Raw genomic sequence first — 27,703 nt, 5'->3', positions numbered from 1 at the left:
CGTAATATCAACACCTTCGGCTGATACATCCAAAACGAGATTAAACCTCCACAGTAATACAAACTGAAAGGAGTAATATCCTTATTACTCAAGACTGAAAACTGAATCATTTGATTCATTTGAATCACTGTTTGACCTACAAAACGAGAGCGCATTTCGTTCGAGATTTATATTCATTTGGACTAGTCCCAAGCCTATAAATTCAGAGCGACTAGTTTTTGCTGAGATACAGATACTTTATTTTGCCACTGGTAAAACCAAGTAAGTATTAGTAAAGTGTAAGGTCAAATATGATTTCAAAATATGTGTGGCGGCTTATTTATTTTATGGTGTCCCACACCTTTCACGGGGACATATGTCATATGTTTACACTAAATAAACTTATATTTATAATTCAAGTGCAAATTTAAGTAGTATAACTACGGACAAATCTATTAATTTTGATTTACCATAACTAGGCGCTGATCACTGATTACATGGATTTTTCACGATGAGGTCATATGAGTTTGTCTTAACTAAAGTGTAGTGTGGAGACTATTAATTTGAGTGCTCAAAATCTTAAGTTGCATAAAATGACTTATCAGGCTTCAGCGTTTTAGCTCATCTCTTGTGGGACGTTCAGTTTTTTATAGTTTATGTGGCTGCGAATTTTCGTAATACGCAGCGGTTTTCGTTATTCATTCGTAGTGATTCCAGGTTAGCCACTCCTCTTTAAAAGGTCTCGAATTCCTAATTGGAATATCACGGAAGTATTACCTGTATACCTAGGCAGTCAAAATCTCAGGTTTGCTTTGTTAATGTTCATGTGTGGATAACACTGCATGTATTACTCTATCCAAGTTACTGTAATCTCAGTGGTTTGAGCTTGTATCACTGGATTTTTTAATCAATGAAACCCAGCTTACCGCATTGCTCTTTAAGCATTGTTCTTTCTTGCTACAGATATTTCTGTTGATGTCACTTTCATTTGAGACTTTGTACATGTCGTAAAAAGAGGTCACATTTTGTACCATAGTTTGTTTTAGTTAATATTTATTAAAGAGATTCCATTTTGAGTTGTTGAAGCAGATGATCGAAAATATTGTAGATTACTTACATTAAGATCCAAGAAGCAGCGTCATTTTGCCGAATGCCACAGTAGTTTGTAAAGAACCTAGAAACATATCCTAGTATCGATCTACGAAATTCTGGTTATCCATGTGAGCCATGTCATTGTGTTCTAGCATTTCGGTTGGTCAAGTTAGAATACTGCCATGTCTCAGTTTGTCCGCTGGGATAGTATTCCCTCTTAAGAACCTTATAATGCGTATCAAATGTTTATTTGCAAAGTATACTATGCAATCGGTCATAGCTAACGTAGAATCTGGTATATATCTGGCAGAACATTTAAATTAACCAATATATTATTTTCTCCGTTTGCAACCTCGTAGTAAATTCCACGGTCACTGAAATTTTAGTCCCCTCTTTTCTATACTCTAAATTTTAAATTTGCTGGACGGACTATATTTCTCATCATCTGTAAATAATCGACATTTTCATGACTGAAAATTTTAATTCTTGTAAATAATCTCTCATTGTACTTTTATAGTAAAAAAATCTTGTTCAAATTTTTACCAGGTTATTAAGAAATGTCAGAAGTAAACGGAAGTGAATGTGAAGAATTCTTGAACATTATTAAGTTGTCTTTGGAGGAAGATAAAAGTCATGTTCATGTTGTTGTGATCATCGGAGCCTCTGTAAGAAATACTAGAACGTCTGTTTATAATATATTATAGGGTGACTTGGCAAAGAAAAAAACTTATCCGACTTTATGGTAACCTGATGATTAACTTTGTTACAATCTAGGTGGTTGTTCCGTGATGGTCTTCTTCCCCCTCGAACTTACTTTGTTGGGTTTGCACGGTCTGATATTGGTACCCAGGACATAAGAGCAGAAAGTGAAAAATTTGCCAAGGTAAGATTTCATTTTTACAACCTTATTTACGGAAAATTAACGCCGAAGAATTTAAATTACTGTTCTTATTTCACTAGCAGACGTTTGCTTCCACCTAAGTTTTCAAGCTCTAGGGCGAAATTCACCTAAATTTAGGTATGCAATTTTTTCTGTGTATTAAGTCTGATTTATCCAGGTTGGCATATTTGAGCTAATACCTTCTAACTTCTACTAGAAATCATTGCAATATATTTCTGAAATATGAGGTTGCCTCGTGAATATGACTTTGATTTATATCTCCCATATTTATATTTCAATACTTTTCTCACTTTATACTTCTCGTCTCATTGATTTCTCTTTATGTTTATATGAAATGTCGCAACCTGAAACGACCCAGATTCATTCCACGTTGATGACTGACTGATGTACTCGACTTTTATGTTTAATCTTTCAATTAAAAGTATATATGCTGGCCATACTTTTCTAGTCCTATCTAATTTTACGATACTTTCAACTCGGTTCACATATATTATTGATAAATTTCCCGAAGCTGTTCTTGATGGGCACAGTCTTTGCTATATGACTGTCAGCCATTCAGTTTTTATTCCAAACTCGTCCCACTTTTCCAATAGATAAGTAGTATGGTTAGTCAACTCTAAGATGTATCTATTGGTTTGTCGTACACTTGTATATTTAGTTATTGAGACTAATGGTTTATGGTTTTCTGGGGGTAAATATTTTTTCACATTATACCTTACCTGGCACATCACTATGACATCTCCATGTGAGTACAATAAAAATGGTGGGATTTTTCAATTCCTACTTGAAAATGAGTACTCCCTACGTGTTGGCTTGTAACATGTGAATCATTGATCAATGTTAATGAATTCATTTGTAAAATATTTTTTGTAGGAATGGATCATTTTAAGTTCCTTTGAAAAATATCAAAAAATGAACTAGATAAATTTTATTCTTAAATTTTCAGTGAATTAAAATATCTTTCTAATCCACAACATTTATCGTACACATTGCATTTTTTAAGTTAATTAATTAGTTTTTCGTAGTACTCTACTTTATAAACAACTTTTATTTGGTTCCTATCAGCTCTCATCATCTCCATGTCAAAAATATGAAGAATTTTGGGACTATAATTTTTACTTGAGAGGAGATTATACGAATCCAAAAACATTTGAATTACTAAATAAGTTTATAGAGTCCAAGTGGGAACAATCTGTTAATCGCATATTTTATTATGCTATACCACCATCAGTTTATAAACCTGTTTCATCATCTATCAAAGAATATTGTACTAACAAAAAGTAAGCAATATTTCACTGTTATAATTCTTGAAGTAATTATTATCGGTTCAGTTGTTTTGCGATCTTTTTTCTTCTACAGACAATATGTATAAGAATAATTATTAATTTTTAAAATAAATGAACAAATAGATTATTTTATGACCAAATTGTATTCATGGTTCTTTAAGTTACCATTTGGAACTCTGTTGAATGAGATTTTCATGTTTATAGTAGTTTAACTTTCAATTTATTCTGTTCATCGAGATGACTGTGAAATAAATGAAGATTGGAATTTTAAGCTAAACTTAATAATTTGCATTTTGTCGAGGTCACTGTATTCATATGATTATCGAAAGCCTAAGTTATTAATAACTGACATTATTTTTCTAATCAGTCATATTTGTTCAGAACGTTACCATTCCAAAACCAACTAGGCCTTAACACATCATTGTTTGCATTTTGTTTTATGAACAAACTTATAAATCGAGGTTAATAGAAAATTCCACCTATCTATCTTGTGATTACATTCTGAATTGATTTCAGTATAAGTGATTCAGTTTCTAAACTTAAAATTTCATTTAGTTCAGAAAATGTTTGGCTAAAAGCCACGAGTCTGAAAATGTGTTTTCCAAATTACTCTTAATCCTAAAACACTTTAAATACATTGATCTTTCAGAAAGTCAAACGATGCTTAGCAATTAGGCCTGGTAGTCAGGCCTTAATCGATTAAAGAATGAATGACCTACAAGCTTATTTCCTCTAATTGGCTATCATGTTTTGTCATGTTTATTTTGTATTCATATGTTGCATACGAACATGTTATCTGATTATATGGAGAAACTATTCATTTGGCTAGTGGTCTTGTTTCTAATTTCTAATTATTCAGGGGCCTTAGTTAAGTATACGGTCCGTAGGTAGCCATCACTCGGTCACATTATATCATTATGTTCATCTGCTGACTGGCACTGTATTCATCGATATTAATGGTCGAAATTTCATCTAATAAAACCACAGAAAACCTCTTCCATGACATAAAGTTTAGGAGAAATGTGTATTTAAGCATGTCGATATCAACTTCTTAATGTTTCAGCTAGAAGTCCTAATAATTCGCAACATCAAAAATGATCCTTAATCGATAATGATCGGGAAGCAAATTATCATTGGTTTTGCTAATAAAATGCCTAAGTGTATAATACGCTAGCATTTTAGTTGTTATGGTCAAATTCTATCAATAACGACAATAGATAATAAAATTATTTAGCCGATTTTTCCTACTAACATCGGCGAATAATATCTGGGCTTTACTTAACTGCATTACCGAGTTGTTATGATGTGTGTTGATGATGAAAATCTGTCTGTTTCAGAGGAACAAAATTCTTTATCTTAAAGGACTGTAAAATATCTTACAATAAGTGGCGCTTTAAACTGAAACTCCATTTCGATATCACATTCCGAATTTTATCCACTGCTATGAGTCTAGATTGAATTTCTAACTTACATGTGAAATCTTAGATTCCGTTCTTAATGTTCGTTCCAAGTAAATCGGAATGCTGAAGTGACACAATATTCATAGATTATCTGGATTACTGGCACACTGTAGCGTTGAAACACAACAGCACTTTGAATCTTGTCAATTACATTTTGAGGTTACTTGACAATTTAATTTTTTTCAGCCAACAAGTTATATTGATTGATGTATTTTGTCTACTACAATAATACTTTTCCTAACTGAGGATATATACCTTACTCCAAATTAGTTGTGTGATTTATGTAGAGTGAACCGTTGTCAGAGGGCCTTTAATTTAATTATTGATAAATTTATATTTAATTCATTTGGAAAATTCTTTTTTACACCGCTTCTTACTGTTATACTCGTAAATAACAAAATGCTGCTTGGTATTATACTTATTTTTATTGGTTAATTTAATAGTTCAGGTTGCTTTGTTTTCTGTTTTGTAAGGTAATTACCATAAGAAATATGCCTCATCTTTCGTAGTGGTAGCATCACTTTTCTTTTCAAACATATCTTCAGTTCTTTTTCTCAAAATATTTCTATGGTTCTTTTGGAGTTTGTTTCTGTGTTTTTTGTCGTTATCTTTGTCCTTATACCCAATCATTATGTAACAGTCATATAACAAACTGCAGTTTCTAAACGTAGTTAACAATAAATGAAACAGTGGTTCATATGTTTTCATGTCTTTCAGTAAGTTACACTCTCATCCTTTTGTAGTGAACACAAACACCAGTAGGGATAATCGAATGTATTTGACGCAAAATTACAGGACTTGTTAATAAAATCTAACAATCAAATAGTAAATACGTAATTTGCAAAATGTACATCAATTGTCTTATAATGACTCAGACTTCGTTGTTCTTGCATTTTCATACAAATTGCATTCTGTTCCCATTCTTTACTGTTCGATCCTCTTGTCTCTGTGCTGCCAGACATTCCGTTTCTGTATAAAGGATATGACATTATGACTGTTCTCTGAGTTTTTTTTAAGTACTATCTTCATCCTGATCAAGTTATGAAAGTGCCCTGTATCAATATTCATTTTGTACTCAGAAAGGAACTAACAACAAATATATTAGAACACTGAAACTTGTGACTTTCATAAATATTAATTTTATGTTGGTACAAATTTCTTAGCCCTGATACGTGGACTCGATTGATCATTGAAAAACCGTTTGGACGAGATTTAGAGTCATTTAATGAATTGAATTCTGAATTAACTAAACTGTTTACAGAAGAACAGATTTATCGAATCGACCATTATTTGGGCAAAGAGATGGTTCAAAATCTACTAATTTTACGGTAAGATTCTTTCTACAGTACTTTATATAATTAATAACTCTCTTATATGTTCATTATTTTTTGAGCTCATAGATGCATGAGTAATAATGGTAACACATTTTGCCAGTTGTACTATTATTCAAAAGAAGGAAAAATTAATCTGGAGTGTAAAATAATTCGAAATTTTCTAACAAATACTTATTTGTACTTGTTTATTTTTAATCGGTAAGGTGATTTTATTAAAACATATTTTAAGAGCTAAACATAACAAAATGAACATTATATGCCTTATGTCAACATATCTTGTAAATCTCAATCAAATTCGATCAACACAAATATGAAATCAAAATTAGTTTTAAATCAGATTCTGTCGATGTCAGCAAATCATCACTCTCTATTATATGTATATAAATACCACTAATGAATGCAATAGATACCTATATCGTGACGATCAATGAAGTAAGCATTACATTATTGTTAGAATGCATTTGATTTAGAGGAATCATTTAAAAGTGTCTAGCTAATAAACCAGTTGGTTGTTTATACACACTCTTATATTGTTTGATTTTTTTTCAAGCCTCAATTATCACTAAAAATGATAGAAACTATCCAAACTAATGTTTTATCTGTATTTTGTATTCAATTTAATTACACATGCGTGTATCATATCGTTATTATATAAAACTTTTCTGCACGGTCAAAACATTTAATATTTGGAATATACGAACAAGTTCATTTAATGTATCATGTTCAAACAGTTGCATATTTGTATTATTATCTAATATGAATAAACTATAGCAACTCACATGCATTTGAGTTTATTCACATTTAATTTGGTTAAGCCCTTTTGTTAACTTATTTAACGGATAGAGTCATTCGTACAATAACAACTTATCTATACTATTGTACCTTTACTATTGTTGTTGAATTCGTATGCTTGAGTATAGCTTACTGCCTACTCATATATTCATTCTGCTAATCTTACTATTCGCTTAACTGATTTAATGATTCATTCATTTCACTATGTTTATATATGTACATTTTAGTCCTGTTCATTGACTCACTCATTCGACTCTCTTTCCCGCTTGCTTTTCGGCACTACTCTTTCATGCATGCTTAGTGTACCTGTAATTTTGGGTATTTTTACATTTGGCCTGACTGATCAAAAAAACGACTAGTAAGCTAAACACATAACCCATTTCTTCCAACAGCATGCCTCGTTTGTAATCTCTCACCTGCCGCTGAGTCTTTAGATGTCCGGTAAATCGTCTGGCTTTCAAAGAATAACGTGCCCCCTATTTTCCGATCTAGCACCATTCCATCCTCCTAAAATGATTTTCATCTTGTCATTCACTTAAAGTGAAGACAGACGTGAAACAAGAGAGAAATATTTATATTCATATGAAGTAAATTCACAAGAAGGGCTCTCAAAAGTTGCCAAATAAGGAAACAAAACGAACAGAAAATGGTAAGCAGATATTGAGATGAATCAGAAAATTGTGCGATTGGTTAAATAATTTTCGTCACAAAAGCCATCGCTTTAACTACAAAAAGGCTGAAGTAATGTTTTCAGCGTTCAATAAGTTACTGTGGTTAGTTTAGTCGTTAAAATACTTCTCGACAATTTTCCAGTAAGATTTTGATTTAACCGGTTTTGCTCACTATGTTTATTATGCAAAAGATTTTCCTTGTTTGATTCAATTTGCTTTTATTTGCAAAAAAATAACCACTTTCCAGATTCTGTAATCAGGTCTTCAGTCCACTGTGGAATCGTGAAAATATTGATAATATTACAATATCATTTAAAGAACCATTCGGAACCGAAGGACGTGGTGGGTATTTTGATCAATTCGGAATTATTCGGTAGGTAGAAATTCCCTTCTACCTTAAAAAATGTATTTAAACGTGTCAAATTACGAGATTATGAATGATAGCTCATTGTTATTCAATGAAAATATTTAGTTGGTTCAGTGCAGATTCGTTCAATTTTTTCGGTTTAATTATATTATGCGCGATATTACTTCTGTATTTCATGGTTTCGGCTATATGTATAGGGTTGCGGATACACGTTGCTAACGATTCCCAGGTTGGAACGAATCAATTAATCGATTATTCTTGGTCTTCAATGATTCTCCAGCTGTTGTAAGTTTGTGGATAGAATTATCTCGAAATCATAGTTTGACATCATAATTTCCACATATCGGTTATTTTGACAACAGTTGCGATCATAAATTGAAGTCATTTGAATAACTTATAAAATCAGTGTTAGCACAAACAGTAGTATTTTTGTATTCATCATCGGTAAAGTATAACTTCAGTGATAAACTTTATTCATCTTCAAGTTTAAGATGTACCATCAAGTCGTTATTGAACAAGTTATATTGAACTTTAGCTAATTCACATTCTCAGCGAATTCACGAAAATTATTATCTGACTACTGACAGTAAACATGAACTATGTGTCAGTCACTCGGCGTAAAAATGGAGCTTCATTGACAAAAATGTAAAGTGTATATCTCTATATGAACAACCTGACTGTTTGAATGAATGGGCAGGTAATATTATAATCCGAAACAATAACACATTCACAAGGTTCAAGTGCTTGGAGTAATTAACCAAGAAGACAGTCATCTAAAGTATCGCTATTTAAATTAAAAAGACCCGTTCCCATTCAATTTATGAAAGATGCTTTGTCGAACCAAAAAGATTTTGAGGGTAGACGTCAAGAAATTTAAAATTTGTTCTTGTTAGGAATGATTCATTTAATTATCTGTTAGGTGTATTCTCTGAGAGACATGAGAAAATGTATGATCTAGCACAATTCAAATGGGGCGCACTTCAAATCAATGTTATTAGGACGAACTGACACCAAGAGAACCAAATGAATCGAAATAATGACATCAATAATAGGCGATAATCTAAACTAGAAAAATGGCTTTAAAAAATCAAACAAATAACATTAATTAATGAGAAGTATATTTTAACACCAATTTTCAGTGAATTGAAGTAAAATAATCAATGAATGGTGTATTATATATCGCATTAATTTTAAGTCACATCACTAATTATTAATGATATAGTTAGATTTGAAATTGGTGAAATTTACAATTAATAGTTTAGTATACGCTGTCATTATAAATTCACTTTTCAAAATTATCAATGTAAATAATTCATTTAAGTTGATAAAAGAATTCTCAAATAACTCTTTGTTAATTTTTGAATGATATCGAAGTCTACCGATTGATTGAGACGTTACATAATATTATCAAATGCAATTCCATTTCGTGATATCATATATTTAACATTAGTATAGGAACATTAGCATATGAAAATTGGTATAAGAGGGCGCCGTCTGTCATTGAAAGGCGTACCCCAGAAGTACATAAACCTTGTAAAGGCTCTTTACTCGAACACTACTAGTCGAGTGAGAGCTTATGGCGAACTGTCATCTACTTTTGCAACCTCAAGTGGTGTCCGTCAAGGCTGTCCACTTTCCCCATTTTTGTTTAACTTCATCATAGATCTATTGATGGAAATAACTTTCTCCTCGACTGAGTTCTCGGGTATTGATCTCCTACCAGGAGGTCCACTTATCGACTTAGAATACGCAGATGACATAGTCCTGTTTGGTGAAGACGCTGACAAAATGCAGAATCTTTTGGTAGCACTGAGCAACAATGCCAGAATGTTTGGAATGCGCTTCTCTCCCTCTAAATGCAAGTTGTTGCTTCAGGACTGGTCTGCGTCAACACCTGAACTAAGGATAGGGAGTGAAGTAGTCGGACGCGTTGACAACTTCACTTATCTTGGAAGTCTGATCAGCCCTAATGGGTTGGTGTCTAACGAAATCTCAGCACGGATTCGAAAAGCTCGCTTGGCTTTTGCCAACTTACGTCACGTGTGGCGAACGCGAGATATCCGTCTATCAATTAAGGGGCGAATATACTGCGCGACAGCCCGTTCTGTTTTAATTTACGGCAGCGAAACATGGCCATTAAGAGTAGAAGACACTCGTAAGCTATTAGTATTTGACCACAGATGCCTTAGAAATATTGCTGGCGTCTGCTGGGATCACCGGGTAAGTAATAGTGAGGTTAGACGCAGGGTATTAGGAAATGATGGTAAATCAGTTGATGAGGTTATGAATCTTCATCGACTGAGATGGTTGGGCCACGTGTTACGTATGCCTGAATACCGATTACCACGACGTGCAATGCTACCCGGTATTGGAGATGGTTGGAAGAAAGTTAGGGTCGGCCAAACCAAAACGTGGCATCAGTGCTTGAAGTCACTAACTTCTAGTCTGAGCCATGTTGGTAGATGCAAACTAGTTGGTTGGGGTCCGCGTGACTGTCGTAACCAATGGTTGGAGACTCTTGGTGACATGGCTCAGAATCGATCACAATGGCGTCGATGTATACACTCCCTGTCTTCCCTTAAACTAAGAGATTAAAATCGCTTCATACCTTTCTTTCTACGAACCAATTTTTTCTTCTTGTACTATATCTCTATATGCAATCTTTCTCTTATATATTACCACCTTTGACATAACCACTGGTATGAATCCGCTGTTCATCTTGTTGTGCTGATGCAGTATGGCAACCTGGACCGATGCACATATGTGTCTGGTCCTACGTTGTAGCTGACTGACTGATAAGAGGGCGCCAAATACATATGCACCATGCAATAACAATGAGACCAGTAACAGTTACCATTGATTTATGTGAGGTCTGTGATACTGCCCTGGTGCCCAAACCAAAACAGCTGGTTTTCTTAGGAGGCCACACCCGGAGCCTTTAACCTAGAGGCTTAATCCACAAGGCACTGGAGCAACTTCAGAAGATGCAGTCCCATGGTAGCCGGTGACCAACGATTGGTTTATACGCCATTTGTTCCTTCGGGATACTGGAGCTCATGTGCACCATTGGTTTGGAATGAGGGTTTTCCAACTCCCCTAGGTGGACTCTCCGTGTCCACCAAACCGGTTAAAGCACCGGATATTCGCTTTTCTTCCTCTCAATTTCGTAAACAGCACCTCCCGACACGAGAAGGCAGTGAGTAGGACTTCCCTGACAGAGGCTATATATGCGTGGCCATGTGGGAGCATTTCGAGAGGGAGAGCGGACTGTCCTCACCCTCGGCCGTACCAGGACATTTAGGGGTTTCTATGCACTAAGGTAAACATTTGAATTTTAAAATATTGCATTTCATTGTGTTGATTCATTTAAATAGACTATATGTATTCTCGTGAATTCATCTTTCTGCTTTTCTCATACTATTTTCATCGCTAGTGATGTTGTTCAGAATCATCTTATTCAAATTCTTTCGTTGGTAGCAATGGAAAAACCTATTTCAGTTAATGCAGATGATATACGTGATGAGAAGGTAGATTGTAATCATTTTTGTTTGATATTTCATCTTGATGTTGTTACCGATATTGATGCTTAGTTTGATACTAATTTTATAGAGTTGTATTTATCACAGGTTAATCTCAGTTGGACTACAAATAAAAACCAGGAAGCGAAACCGTTGTCACCGGTGGCATTGAACGGTCATTATGCTATATTATCACAAATCTATATAAGCTAGAATTATACCACTGGAAGCAGACCCAGTGGTTCTAATGGTTAGACGTTTAACACGAGAACTGAAGCTCTAGGTTCAATCTCTGGCAAGGTCGTTGACACATGCTACTGCTGAGTTTTATACAAGGATAAAACTGCTGTCTAGTGACCCGTGGGTTTTAGTCGTACACGGACTGAGTTCAGTACAAGGAATACAACCTGCAAATTAAACCAATGTCCACAAAACCCATTCAACCAAACTAATGATGATTTATTTTATCTAACAAAATGTAGACTTAAAATATTATCAATATTACAAGAATTTGCATAAGGAACTTAGTGAAATGCATTATTCATTATATGAGGAGTTATTTATGCGTATGTCCATGACATATTCAACCTATATTGACTGGATTGTGTATTTTCGAAGTAGTTCAGTGCATTTGACAGGATATTTAAGGGATGAGACTAGTTTATTTAATGAATACTGTCCTTCATCTTATTTGACTCGTGTCTATTTAAACGAATTTACTTTGTCGTAAGAATTCTTTGCTTTAACCATAAAAATTGTTTAAGTTACTGTGCTAAATGTACTAAGTCTCTGTGCCATCTGTCCTTAGTAGCCATGTGACGGCGTAAATCCCAGCAAGATAGTATAGTTCTGATGACAACAACTGTATACAATCTAAAAGACAACATGACAACTGTTGATTGTCACATATAGTTTCTTAATGAGATACAGATTTCAAGATAGCTCGAATCTTTGATTCGAATTACTCACTACGAGTATGAAAACGGTAATATTAAATGACCTTTTCGTTGGTCGAAATCTGCAGATCGAAATAGTGTAATTAGATCAATCTTTCAAACCATACAACGCCCCCAAATGCCCTGGTACGGCCGAGAGTGGGCAGAGTCCGCTCTCCCTCTCGAAATGCTCCCACATGGCCACGCGTATGTAACCTCTGTCAGGGAAGTCCTACTCACTGCCTTCTCGTGTCGGGAGGTGCTGTTTACGAAATTGAGAGGAAGAAAAGCGAATATCCGGTGCTTTAACCGGTTTGGTGGACACGGAGAGTCCACCTAGGGGAGTTGGAAAACCCTCATTCCAAACCAATGGTGCACATGAGCTCCAGTATCCCGAAGGAACAAATGGCGTATAAACCAATCGTTGGTCACCGGCTACCATGGGACTGCATCTTCTGAAGTTGCTCCAGTGCCTTGTGGATTAAGCCTCTAGGTTAAAGGCTCCGGGTGTGGCCTCCTAAGAAAACCAGCTGTTTTGGTTTGGGCACCAGTGCAGTATCACATTCCTCACACATATCAAATGAGATTTGTGTGGCACATATGTATTTGATTCGGCCTTTAACATCGTTTAATATTTTTTCGTGTACATTTCACATAAAATTATTGGGTTGTCGTAAATTAAAACGAGTATCTTTTCCTCATGTAGTATAGGAAATATTTGAATCATCGTTGACTCAATGTTCAAGTGGACTGTTGTAAAACATCAGTCCATAAGCGTTAATATTAATTGTTGGTCAAAGTTGGTCGATTAGTAAATACAGTGAAAATTCTTACTGATACAAATCTACTATAAACTCTGTCTCATATATGTATATTGATACGAAAAGAGTGGTACTGACATTGATACCATAATTTATTTTGAGAAGGATTAATCTGTACCTCTTAACTATATTTCCTTTGAAAATAATATTGTCAATAGTTTCTATCTTGAGCTGTAAATCAATAGATTATCGATTAATCAGGAATCTCAATAGGATTTTCTTAGTTAAGTTGTCGTTAGCAATTAACAGGTAGTCCTGAATGTTGTAGTCTTCAAGTTAGTTGAGACTCATTTGCTAGGCATATCTATAATCCATAACGAATTGAGTTTCGCTGTGGCATTCGAACACGTCACATTGAGAGATAATAATACCAAACTATTCGAGCAATGAGTAACCTCTTATTGGACTAAAATATTTATGCTTATTAATCACTCAGTAGTAACAAACGTCATACTGTCCACTTCTCATTCGTAATCCATTCCTATTGATTTTGTCGCACCGTGACTACTAGTTTAAGTGGTTCAACATCTAGATGCACTCTGTTTGAATCTGATAGACTTTAATAACTGGATAACATTTAATTGGTTATTGCGAATTGATCAATTGGTGCAAAAGTAGTTTTCGTGCTTATTTTGCTGTTCACAGTTGGTTGTTATCTCATATAAATAAAACCTTTAATTTACTTCAAAGTAAAAATCAATAGCGAAGTTTATTGAATAATTTCTCACGTGTTATTTTTCATATAAGTTCACTTAAAATTTGAATATAAAACACGTAGAAAGTTGATTATAGCGAAAATGGTGAACAGTGCTTGTTTAAATGTTATGTTGCTGAAATAAGACATCAATAGTAGCCGAATTATGTAATGCAATCAAATTCTAGCATAGTAACAACATTTTTAATTAGGAAGTTAAAACAGGTTGTTGTGAAACCGATAGGCTGCACAATGATTAGTAACAAAGTTCAAAGTCATATGTGGTCAGCAGTTAACAATAACTATAAAGTAGGAAACAATCGAAAATTACAATAGTATTCTGAAATGAGATTTTGTGTATGATAAATCCTTTTGAATAAGGTACTACGTAATAGTTTAAAATGTAGGTTACCGGTTGAGTCTCCAAGAGCTCTTGTGTACATTTCTCGTGAATACAAAGAGTTGATCTGATAAAACCGATGTCAGCTGTTGCCAGCCAACTTACATGCAGATATTGCAGGGAACTGGATGATAATCGATAAATTGGTTGGAAAAACTTCATTCAGTTTAAGTTGACTTCCAGTGTATATCAAGTGAGAAAGTAAGAATCTCTCGAATACTCTTATTTTCTCTTTATTAAATAATGATGGATTTTGTTCAGAAATTCCGTAATAAACGTGTCTGATTAGATTTATGCTGTGACTAGTTACACAAAACCTGTTGAATCGTTACATACCCATGGAAAATCCAGAAAGCTCATCTTTGTTCTTATCTATTGAAATCGAAATATTCGCGCGCGATTCTGAAGGTCCTGGGTTTGAGTTCCGCGAGAGGAGTCGTGGATGCTCATTTTTGAGGAGTCCTACTCTAGGACGAAACAGTCGTTCAGTTACTCCAGTCCTTCGATGGGCGGTTTAACAGTGATCGATTAATGATTTCAGCGAGATATTTAAGTCACACATTTTTCTAAATAACGAATATTTAAAATTATTCCACATGATTCTGTAAGTTGGTGACAAATATTTGTACTCACATGAGTAACTTAAAGAAAACGTTTGACACAATCCATAAAGCTTGTTTTTCATACTGTAAACTGTATATTTATTTTTAAATTATTGAATTATTTTCTTTTAAATTATGTAAACCGTTAATACTAAAGACAATATGTGTTATTTGAATGGGTTTTTGCACGGTATCACAGTTTCGTTGACATTTTAACTACACCCATCAGCCTATACAATTTATTTCTTCTTAACAATTTCCCTTGTTTTTACCACTATATACCTGTGTAATTTTCTCATTGTATTTACGTTTGTACTATACCTCCAATTGATTGGACTAAATCGATGCTTATAAATTGCTAAGTAGTTTGTATAATCTACAATATACTATGTATCTGATCTTTTTTATCCCTTGGGCAATATTTTTCAGAATATTTCTGTGAAGTTGTAGGTTAGTCGAATAAGTTTTAATGACAGAAACGTTTGTTGTCGATTCCCTTTACAAAGCATGTGAATTAGTTCAATTAAAACGTTATTCAATGGCTCCCCCTATTTTTATATCAGTTTTATTGTCATCAAAATAGTTTCCATTTACCCTTAATCAATTTGACCTCTTGCTTATGAATTTTTAACAATAAATACTATACTAGAATAAAATAATTTATTCATTCTTTAAGAAGTTTTGATTTGCTCTCCAAATGATATTAGTTTTTGATCGTAATTAAAATACCTAGAACTTATAAATTAACGAAATGTCTACAAAGTCATTTTAACTTGAATAACCAATCTCTAATTCACCAGTTATGAACTCAGATTCTTGCCTACTTTTCTAATGATTAAGTTTTGTCAAAATAATTCATATCTTTTAAGTTGTTTCCTTTATTCAGTTAATTTTTCTACTTTATAGTTCAGAATACAGTTAGCCAATTTTAAAATGTCGTTTGAGGATTCAGTGTTTGTTTCTAAAGTGAAAAACACTTTTCATTTGGAATTTATTTTATCTATATAAATGTAGTAAAGTTTTCCTTTTATTGAGTATTTTCAAACATATTTTATAATGTAATGTATAATCTAATCTTTATCTAAAATACCTTGGTTACTAATTATAAACTGTAATGAACCCTATAATTAGCTTATTTTTCATTTTGAGAACTTATATTCATTTGTAAAATAATCTGTAATCAAAAATTATTACTTTTGGGTGGGAACAGTTGAAAGTAAAAAAACAAGTAGTAAATGAAAATAATTTGCCTCGACTAAATTGTTATTTCGTTTGCAATTTTACATTTCTAAGTTGTTTGTTGAATAGCAAATAAAAAGCTACAAATACACAAACTACATCATATGTATAGCCTCCTTTGATGGTATCTTTCGATACTCCTATACATATGCACATTTTAATAAAACCATATTATAGATAATTTCGTTGAAACTATAATTTATGGACTACCTTTAAGCGACGCTAAAGTGGTCTTCAGAATGTCCACTTACTTACTAGGGCTAAATGAGAGTTATAAACCTGTGTGAAGAATAAGAATTATGATTTACAGTTGATGGTTAGGGTTAAGAATTAGATTTTGGGTTCTCATCACGAACTGATATAAGTTAAAATGTCAAAATACTCTTTAACCAAATGGATGAATGAATTCCGCAAAAAAATTCAAGACCTGTTATCTTAAGCTTGATTGGTTAGTCCATAAATTATAGTGTCGTCAATAATCCTTAATATAGGCCAAAACATAAATATCAGTCTATGAAAAAACAGTGTAACATTCAGTAAGCTGTTTCAAACTGAATTACAAGCTTTCTCAAAACCATAAAATAAAAACGATTAGTGAATCGCTACTATTCTTTAGAATTTTGTCTTGTTAATTCTACTCTGTGACATCATTTCTTAGTACAATTTTTAATAACATGATAAATACTCAGATAATAAAGAGTATTAGTGATTTTAATTGTGGTTTCCTATTTGTGAGTATATACATTCATTTTAATACATTAAATACTTTATTAGCATAGTTCTATTCATATGATACTGTTATGTATCGAGAAACTCACTTAAATTTGCCTTTTTGTTTGTCTTCACTTACATCTAACAGAAAAATTTCAATTGTGGTTACATTAATAGACATAAAATCTAAACAAGTGGTATAACACAATCTAATAATGAGTTGTTTTATTGTTTCAAGATTATTAGTACCTATCTCTTCACTTCTATCGTGGAATAAGCTTTTTTTCGTCGATAAGGAACGTGAGATATGAAGTATTAAGTATTATAAACACGATACGAATTCATTGTTTTCATCCTAGTTTATTTGCATCTGTAACATCAAAGATATCAGATTTTTCATATTTGTATATTCGAGGTGTATGATCCCGACCGTAGCAGATACCTTGACGCGGTGGTCGGGCTTGCCTATCGTGATGACCCAACCGAGCTATATTGACTGGAACATATGTTCCTGTAGGTTCTACCATGCCAGGCAGGTCGATTGGAGAACGGTAAGACTAGAAATCAGCAACTCAAGGTCTGAGGGCGAAGTTGTACTGCTGACTGTAGACGGGTGTGACAGCAGTAAGGTGTTTCCTTCGGACAACCAGCATATACAGCGATGCTTCCTTCTCACAAGGAAGGAAGGGGTTGAAAAAGGTCGACCCTAAAAATGTCACATCTCACCTTACCTCACGGATTTCCGTCTCCGGCGGTGAGGCCCTTTGAAGAACGGAGCTAACACGTCAAAAACATCCCACAAAAAGGCCGTGCGCGACCGGCCTCAAGCAGTTGTCCCTTGGGCTCTGCAGTAACGCTCCCAGGCCGTTAAGGTCGACATTAATCCGGATTTTTTTTCAGGTTCCTCAAGAAATACCCTTCCACGGTGTGGGCAGCTGGGAAGTGACACCAGCCCTCATACCCGTAACAGCACACGAGACCAAGTTGGTCACATTCAAATCCTTCCTACTGACTGACTGACTGGTGTATGATAAAACAAATTAGTGAATTTCATCGTCATTTTTTATTTGTTAAATTTTTCTGTTAACTAATGTTTTAGATCTTTCTATTTGGTAAAATCTATTTGCGACAAAAATGTAAATTTTTTAGTCGTAATGATAAGATTTTAAAATTCATTCGCAGTTACAATTTCTTGAACAACAATATGTCATTTTAACATAAATCACCAAAAATGGAGTAGATCTATAACCTTTGTTTGAAACTTGTCGAAAGTTTTCTCACACGAAATTGGACTCGTAACTTTCAGACCGCTTGACTAACACATCATTTAGTCAGTGGTACAGAATTCAACAGTTTATACATTAAAAATTAGTCAATCCGCGATATAATGCAATCTGCGCTCAATAGTATCAAAGGGTTACTGCCTGACTGTCGGTTTTGTCAACTTTACATGGTACGACTTCCCAACAGAACTTTCAAAAAGATCTATGTCGAGCACATTATTGCTATATGTTGCGGAGTGACTGAAACGAGAAATGTGAATCATCTAGTTCTTACCCTATCGTTCAATTGTAACTTACTTGTTCTAAGATTCAGTTGTGCTAATTTATTTCTCGTTATATTATGAGTGGCTTCTACTGAATACTCTTAAATCTAAGTGTTGGTTTTTGGTGTTCCGTTGCTTTTTGATAATTGTTCAGTAAATAAACTGGAATTATACGGCTAGGTAATCTCAACCGATGCAAATCAAATGTTAGATATTCCGTCGCTAGAAAACATTTTCATCGTGCTTCAAACTGCTGACATAAAATCATACGGTGGTTATTTCGTAACGAGGACGTAATATATCCAAACGCCTGTCACTCTCTCTCTCTGGTTAGCTGTTACTGGGTTCCAATGAATATTCGCTCTATATATATTAAATATGTTTGATGACATCAACGTGTGCTCGTAACTGCACTTAAAATATCACTTCATAAGTACATGATCATCACTATAGTTTTTACGTATGCTACCAATATTTCGTGGTTTAATTATTCCAGGTTTTAAGCTAAATTATTCTACCGTTTAATTTATGTACTGTAAATTATTTTTATAGTTCGTTCGTGTTTAGTTATTAACAGGATTATATTAAGGATGAAAACATGTGATATTATGTTATGATGGTAGTGTGTGTGTGTGTGTGGACGTAGAAAACAGTGTAATGTTTTAATAATACATACTTTTTTCCTTTATTATATTCTTTGTAGGTTCGTGTGCTTCGAAGCATTGAACCTCTAACAATAGACGACATTGTAATTGGACAGTACGTTGCAGATCCGAATGCAACAAATCCACCTGCTTCGTTGTCTTACACGGATGATCCATCAGTTCCTAAAGGTAGTCCAACTTTTTTCCAGTTTTCAACCTGAAGCCTTTATACAGTTTTTAATAACTGCGAGATTTTTTTGTTGGTATTCGAATAATGTATGTATAATTTGATTAACTTTATCATTGGTGTGAATTTTTGAAGGGTCTCATGATTCACAAAACAGTGATGCAATCAGCGTTTTTGTGAAATTGCAACAACCGACCTTGAAGAGTTTACAAATACAATTTTTGTTTGTATAAAGAATATACAAGTGATGATTTTGGTATCTCCTATAATAATAATTTTAGTAATATTCTACATATCTTCATGAACTCTTACCCATCATTCAGATTCATATTTGAAGAGAAATGAACTAAACCTTCACTTCTCTAATATTAAAATGGCAAGAAGATTTTTATGGAACGTTCTGAAGATCCGTTTGTAGAGAATTCCTACCAACTGGAAGATGAATTTGATTATATCTCATCCAGTGAATCTGATGATTCTGCACTCCCAACGTTGCAAATGAAGAGCTCAACCTTCTCAGAAAAACTAATTTGAAACGCATTTTCACGGTTTGTTTACAAAAACATCAAAATATTCGTTCCTAAGATACTCCACATAAATGCTAACTTTAAGGGTGACGCATCAGACGATATCATCAAAAGGAAGTTCTGTGTGGCAACCTTGAAAACCGACAACTTAAAAGAAAAAATTTGGATCCGGCCTATTCCTTATTCATCTATTAATTCACTTTTTCCTGTGGAACAAGGTATATTTGTCTTATAATGTGTATTTTGTCTAAACGAGTCCAGAGACACTACTTCACATTGTTAGGGAAAGGCAACAGTGAAAATCTTATCACAACTGTTCGTCTGATCAAAGTCGTCTGCTAGGTGAACAGAAACTTAACAAAAGCAATATGTTTCCGTCTCCTACGTATTTATAAAGCTATCACTATGCATAACAAAGCCAGAACTATATCTACAAAAGAAAAGTGTCCAGCGTCTTATCTCACCATGAACTTAATTTGTAAATTGTAATTATTTAAGTTATCATTTTATTTTACTTTCATTTTGCTTTATTTTGTTTATCTTCTGAAACTTTTATGAATTATTCTCTCTATGTCACTCTGTTGAAGTTTTAACCCTGACGGATTTACTTTTGCTTCTATATAATTATCGAATTTTATATTATCGTATTGCACTATCTAATTTCTATGATGTTTTTAATTTAATTTTGATCGAACCACTCTTCAGTAATAATTTTTTACTTGGGCTGTGCATTCGTATTTATAGTCGTTATGGTAAATTTACCATACAAATATAAATGATCTCGTCTAAAAGAAAGTTTTCTTCATTTGATAATTGAAGTCTTGAATCACTTTGTTATGCAACAACTTTCTTACACTTATTTCATTTTTTACTATGTTCGATTAATCATTAAAAACACAAGTATATACTCGATTGTACGGTTGTGAGAATGAAGTTTCTGTGCAGAAATCTTTTCGTTCAGTCATTCTCTTGTTTTAACAAAATTAGTTTGAATTTAGCAAAAACATGCATTTCTATTCAAATTTGTTGTATTTGGAGGGTGTACTCTTCTAGTGATGAAACATCTCAATACTTTATTACAATTTTAGGCCCCCAAATGCCCTGGTACGGCCGAGAGTGGGCAGAGTCCGCTCTCCCTCTCGAAATGCTCCCACATGGCCACGCGTATGTAACCTCTGTCAGGGAAGTCCTACTCACTGCCTTCTCGTGTCGGGAGGTGCTGTTTACGAAATTGAGAGGAAGAAAAGCGAATATCCGGTGCTTTAACCGGTTTGGTGGACACGGAGAGTCCACCTAGGGGAGTTGGAAAACCCTCATTCCAAACCAATGGTGCACATGAGCTCCAGTATCCCGAAGGAACAAATGGCGTATAAACCAATCGTTGGTCACCGGCTACCATGGGACTGCATCTTCTGAAGTTGCTCCAGTGCCTTGTGGATTAAGCCTCTAGGTTAAAGGCTCCGGGTGTGGCCTCCTAAGAAAACCAGCTGTTTTGGTTTGGGCACCAGTGCAGTATCACATTCCTCACATATATCAAATGAGATTTGTGTGGCACATATGTATTTGATTCGTCCTTGTACCAATATCTATGTGTTAAAATAAATAAAATAATGTCAGGCGACTTAAAATGACTTGTTTTTTCATCTTACTGTGACACAAATCTTGAACTTTACTTGTCAAGGATACTTTGTATAGAATATGTGAGCAATCACCTATCCTTATTAGTGAATATTTATTAATGATTAGCTTTTTGATTACTAGCAATGAGATACTTAGACATTTTATTGTGTGTATTTTTGTATGTGTGCTAGAGTGTTGTCTTCATTTGATTACTCTTGGTTCCAAGAGTTTAACGATCATTGTTTGATTTAATAATTCATTCTGGTTACCTAGAGCACTTCAACTCAAACAGTAGATACTTAGTATTCTAAATCAATCATGCAAATGATTTACTCAACTGTTATTCACCAAAGGTATATAACATGATCACCCCTGTCACCATATATGGTAATATTCACTTGTAATTAATTGCTTAAGAAATATCAGTTGTATATTGTAAAGGCATCAAATTAAAGACGTACACAACACAAGTTTTTTAAGCTGCAAATGATGATTCACTCATTAAGACTAGGAACTTTAGCAGGTCTGAATGAGTGTGGTCGTTGTTATAGTTACTTCATGAGTTACTTTAACAAAAATATGAAACCCTTGTCAGTTAGTTAGAGGTAGTGATTAGAAAACTGTAGACCTGGTTTACTTACTACTTTGGACCTGTTAACAAGGCGTACCTTCAGTCTTAGGAGAACTGGTGCTTCCTATCAGGTTCGAATTCGCGTCACTCAGCTCTGCAGTTTGAGATGTTTTTGTTTGGAATGTAACAGATCTGGTTTAATGTAGGTGGCCAGTATTACAAGATGGATTGTAATGATGCAATGAATAGAAGAAATATCGGGGCGATTAATGTAACCAAGTATTCAATTTGTTCATACAACCAAACCTTTAATTCTAATTGAAAATTCTTTCGATGACTGAACTGCTAAGCAACTGACCATATATTTTTGGGAACTAAATGTGTCATGTATAACGCATAAAATATTTAACGAACATAGTCCGATCTTAAGTTACATATATGGCAAACTTTAAAAAAACACCAAGAAATTCAAGGTACCATGCAAAGCAATAAGATTATATTTCTAATATCCGCATGAATCTACTTGTACCGATTGATGACCTTATTTGTTTGCGATATTCTCATTTTTCATTGTTCCAGTTTACGAATTTCTGAAAACACTTCACTGTACAATATTTTCACTGTGATCACTATTAAAGTTTGTAAAATATGTTATATTTAGAAACCAATAAACTTAAATTTTGATATCAACTAAACATTGTTGTACAGCCAAATGATTTTCGATTTTTTTTAAATTTTCTGAACAATTTTAGATTCCATAACACCTACTTATGTATGTGCTGTGTTATATGTGAGAAATGATCGTTGGAAGGGTGTTCCATTCATTCTCCGGGCAGGGAAAGGTTAGTTTACATGTTGTTTGTGTATTTTCACTTTCCATTTATTTATTCTTGATCGAGTTTGTTAGAAAAATATGTACTATCAAAATTCTCTAGCAATTTTCCAATCGATTTGTTTAAGTGGTGTAACATCTGGAAATAACAATGTAAGCCTCGTTTATTGAGGTCGGACACGTTTTAAAGATATATACACATTTACCTTGTACGCCAGCTTGTGATCTTATCTGCATTTATATGAAATAAATATGTAATGTAAACTGCTTGTTTAATGGTCTATACATGTTTCTGTATGTTTTTAATTTGTACCTTTTTATTCTAATGGTGTAAATAATGATGCTAAATCCTGACTTCTTTTAATGATTACATACTTGTATTTAGTTTGCATTTGAACTATTATTGTAAATTATGTTCTTCAAAAAAATATATCATACAGTAATACTGGTTGACGATTGAAGGAAATCTACTTCCTGTTATATTTAATGATTATTTAGTAAAATGCATATGGATAGCGTCCTGTGGACTTGAAATACTGTTATCTATGTGCCATACTGAAAACCTAAGGATATTTTACGTACATTTTTGTTTACAAGTTTTAAGGTAGCTTTGATTATCAGATCTTCATTGACAACATGTTTATCTGTAAAAAACAAAATCCGTTATGCCATATACATTTTAGTTTTCATAGAACTTTTATTTAGAATACGAAATACTCTGTTAAAACTCCAATCTTTGGTATTAATGAAACTTTTCGAGAAAACTTAAGACATATATGGCTACCAAAACTGTCTATTCAGTAATGCTATTTTGGTTATGGGATATGATCACAAAATAAAAGACAGAAAACTTTCAATGCTTTGCTTTTCAATATTAAAGTTAAGAAATTTATTAATATGGTGAACAGTTCAATGTTTGAGACTATCAGACAGTGTGTGTCATCATCGTGAATTTCGATACGTTTTCCTGTATTTGAACAGCTAGATAATGATTTAATCTCAGCACGAGAGTCATGCCGTACTTCAGTCGACCGTCTTCTTAACAGAAATTTAATAAATATTATTAAATTTGGTAAATGATATCGAAATTCATCTTCTGTTAGTTTTGTACCGAGTACACACCTTTCTTTCATTATTAAGATAGTGATTGTCTCATATTAGACGTTACTGAGTTTATTTCGGTCAATCAGTAGAAAAAAGATGAGAGAATTATCTTTTTTTATGCATGAGTCAGCATCCAAAACTCAGGAATTTAATGGGCAATATTGTTGGGTTTTCACCGTCGGTCATGGATAGAATTTTGGTTTACTGATATTCCATGGAAGTGTCATAATGTCTCTTAAATGATTCTTGTTTTTCAGACATATTCATTACTAGTATCATTATTTTCTGGGGAGCACATTATTTAATAAGAGGATAAGTATACTAAATTCACTTGATTTAAAAAAAGGTCTTTATGTTTTTTAGATTGTAATTTGTAAACGTTTTCTTTTGCCTTTACATCTGTTTTTTTTCAAATTTCTGGTATGCAGCACTAAATGAACGTAAAGCAGAAGTCAGAGTTCAGTTTAAAGAACCTCATATTCATCTTTTCGGTTCAAAAGAAGGTCTACCACGTAATGAATTAGTTATACGTGTACAACCGGACGAAGCAGTTTATATTAAATTGAATGTGAAATCTCCTGGTATGAAATTTCAAACAGAAGAAACTGAATTAGACTTAACTTATGCTCAGCGATATAAAGTATAGTTTTCTTTTCTCTTCTATTAATGTATTATTAAATATTATCAGGCCATCAAACTACCCGACGCTTACGAACGATTGATTCTCGATGTATTCTGTGGAGTTCAGACAAATTTTGTACGTTCTGATGAACTACGCGAAGCTTGGCGTATTTTAACACCGGTATTAAAATACTTGGAAGAAAATAAAATCAGTCCATATCCATACATTTATGGGAGGTAATTGAAATACATTTTCCTTTTCATTGCACAAATTATGGTCAGATTCACCTACTGTTTTGAAACTTTTATTAACAATTCATAAGTTGAACTGGCTATCTCAATGAAGTATGCATTAATGGGTTCAGTCTAGATTCATCAGAACATCATGCGTTTGTATTTATAACTTTGCTTATTGTAGAAGCATCGTGCTTAAAAACTAAAGCACTTTTTTGATTACTGAATCTAAAAGGATACTTCTATAACTATGTTTACAATAGTATATAGACAGTTAAATATCTGTCCATAAAGAATTGTAGATCCGTTTGTATAGATGGAATAGACCTGTCCTATCAGCTGTCAAGTGTTTATTTAAAATACACCAACCATAGTTATTACATGTATCTATGTTTTGTTTTTTTTAAAAAATTTCGAGATACTTTTTAAAATAGATGCTCACTCGGGCAATTAGATTAGTAATGTGTGCATAACAGCCAGAATAAGATATAAGCCTAAATCCATTGCCTATTAGTCTTGTTTATGTTAGAAAACGTCAGTTAACTTAATTACCATCCTTATCAACTCAACGGCTACGTATTCATAGTAATTCTAAAAAATTTTCAATTTTATAGAATGAATAAATAATGTACACTATTGAAAAAAACCGAAATCATGATTAAATATTTATCTATTACCTCGAGTTTTAGTTATCAGATTTAGATCAGTACTGAACTAAACCCAAGAACATCTTTAACAGAGTTGATATTGACATTATGTTCAGTGACTAAATCGATTGGAGTGTTATCGACAAATGAAATCGATTTTGATCAATGGTTTATACCATGTACTCACATCTGGAGAAAAAGTCAATTAGCTATATCTGTTGATTATAAAGGCTTAATTGTATGATACTGCAACTATGTGATCACATAGTAAGCTATTGATTAATTGATATTGAATATTACTTAGTTTAATTTATGCAAATCTGACTATAAGTAAATCATATAAAAAGTGATATATTCATATATTAAATTATTTCCGGGGTCATATTAAATTCATATAAGTAGTCTTCGTGTTTTGACTACGCGCCGTCGGATTTAAGGGTTTCGTATCAAGGATAAGTCATTTAAGCAGTCAACAGACATATCACTTATGTACAATCGGTTACGAAAGCCACGCAATATTGTTCCGCCTGCTTTACTGCATCATAAATCGGACTGAATCTAAGATTCCAACCACATCTATTACCAGCTAAGTAAAGTAGAATCGACACTTGGAATCTGATGAATAGTGCAGGACGATTTATAATTAAAAGAAAAGCAAGTACACATATGGAAATTATTCTTTATATTCGTAAACCAAATGTCCATTAAATTATTTCCATATTTCTATTTCAGTCGTAATGGCCCGAAAGAAGCAGATATTTTGTGTAAAAAAGCAGGTTTTCAATACTCTGGTACATATGTTTGGAAATCAGGTTAAAAAATATTCATTCCGTCAATTTGCGATAACTCAATCAATTATATAAAAGATCCACATGTTTTAACTTATTTGAATGCCTTAGTAATTATGAACAGAACATTCGACTAATTTGTTTCTTTACAGCCAATTTGCTTTAAGATTTTATTGTAATAGCACTTTTGTAATAATATTGTCACAACAAACCATATACAAATATATAAATCTGATTAATACATATAACTCGAATACAATAGTAGTTGGTGTTGTTCGGTTAGTTTTATAATGCTTATTGTTTTGGCCCAATAAACAGCACTTTCAGTCATTATTGTATACCAGTGTTACTGTTTGACACCGCAACTTTTTCAACTTATAAACACCTTACACGAGAACAGTAAATTAGCGAAGTTAAAGTACTTTTACTAGTAATCTGTGGGTCCTTATTCTATCGGAATAATTCAAATTTGCCTTGCATGACCGCATATAAATTGAACATTTCCTACAGTACTTCAAATCATTAGAATTTAGGAACTAGACAAAAAACAGGTATACATGTTTATTCATGTACACAGGATCAGTAAGAACCATATCACCTTGATGTTCTGAACTCGGGTTGTTTAACTCGAGAATGGGATACGCGGCTGATGAGTTGTTGAGGAGTGCCAACTCATTCTCCAAAGGTCACTGAAACAGATGAGTAAGCTTTTCCATGAGTTCTAGTCATTTAGCCGGGAGGAAACTGGTTGTTAGACTGTTTTTCTTCGGTTGAAGGAATACCATCTAGGTATGAAAGTGTTTGGTAATATAAGTTAATTAGTACTTCGGTCTGGGCTATTTTCTCCTCGATCACTTCAGTGAAGAGGAAACCTAAGTATCTCGTGATTTTATATTCCCTTGATATAGTAAATGGAACTGGTGACCCATGGATGTGTATATTAGTCTGCATATTCGCCAGTTGACAAAGTGTTTTTAAATAAAATTTGGTACGCCTGGGATTTATACATTTTTCTTTATCACCTTATGAGCGCTCAGCAGAGCTATTATGATAATACTTGTTATGTTTGGTTCTTGGTGTATGACTTTATTACTTTTCCATGATTAAGTTCCTGTGACACAAGTGCATAAACTTGAACACGAGATTCATCGTCTTTACATTTGTTTCTCTGATGCAGAGAGATTATGTTTTCATGCTTTCCTAATGCAGCGTACAAGAATCAAGAAAATAGCTTGTGCACAAAGCCGTTATTAAAACACTTAATAGAACAATGTGTTTACATTTATCTTATATACTGCTGCGGTAATTTAAAGTACTCATCGTTTAGTAGCTAGTAAACTACCATCTTCATACATAACCAAAATGTCATCAAATTAACATGACTTTTTGTTGTTACTTAACCCAATGCACTTCAGCAGTGATTATGAGTTGACTTGCACTGCTGTTACATGTCCATTATATGATAACCGGTGATATAAGCTGGCTGTTAATGCATGTAATTGGAGCACAATTAAAACCTAGGGCTTAAAGATGCCACAGGCACTCAGAGATTGACGACGCTTCTACACGTAACATATTTG

The 27,703-nt window shown here is 33.5% G+C and overlaps 1 protein-coding gene across 2 annotated transcripts; it reads left to right on the top strand.

Moving 5' to 3' along the window:
• Window positions 1-125: 125 nt before the first annotated feature.
• G6PD_1 (glucose-6-phosphate 1-dehydrogenase) lies at window positions 126-26,721 on the top strand. Of its 2 annotated transcripts, none has more exons than XM_051208794.1 (13): window positions 126-261; window positions 1,618-1,736; window positions 1,776-1,813; window positions 1,846-1,954; window positions 3,038-3,252; window positions 5,882-6,046; window positions 7,763-7,888; window positions 11,316-11,409; window positions 19,052-19,181; window positions 22,650-22,739; window positions 24,262-24,473; window positions 24,522-24,691; window positions 26,068-26,721. In XM_051208794.1, exons 2-13 carry the CDS (start codon window positions 1,629-1,631, stop codon window positions 26,150-26,152), a joined length of 1,542 nt encoding a protein of 513 aa, XP_051074194.1. In that variant the 5' UTR covers window positions 126-261; window positions 1,618-1,628; the 3' UTR covers window positions 26,153-26,721. The 2 variants fall into 2 exon arrangements, with proteins under 2 accessions (XP_051074194.1, XP_051074195.1); XM_051208795.1 differs by having other exon boundaries at window positions 5,882-6,484; window positions 26,068-26,364.
• The last annotated feature ends 982 nt before the right edge of the window (window positions 26,722-27,703 follow it).

Source organism: Schistosoma haematobium, chromosome 1 (assembly GCF_000699445.3).
Source record: "Schistosoma haematobium chromosome 1, whole genome shotgun sequence".
Taxonomy (NCBI): Eukaryota; Metazoa; Platyhelminthes; class Trematoda; order Strigeidida; family Schistosomatidae; genus Schistosoma; species Schistosoma haematobium.
Note: the sequence above shows the minus strand (reverse complement) of the source record. Positions and strands in the feature narration are given on the sequence as shown.

What these genes read in the sequence shown, in the direction of transcription:
- G6PD_1 (XM_051208794.1), top strand. Translation starts at nt 1,629, where the DNA reads ATGTCAGAAGTAAACGGAAGTGAATGTGAAGAATTCTTGAACATTATT. An exon ending in CAAAATCTACTAATTTTACG is followed by an intron (nt 6,047 to 7,762) that starts GTAAGATTCTTT and finishes ACCACTTTCCAG; the next exon opens with ATTCTGTAATCAGGTCTTCA. An exon ending in CTTATGCTCAGCGATATAAA is followed by an intron (nt 24,474 to 24,521) that starts GTATAGTTTTCT and finishes AAATATTATCAG; the next exon opens with GCCATCAAACTACCCGACGC.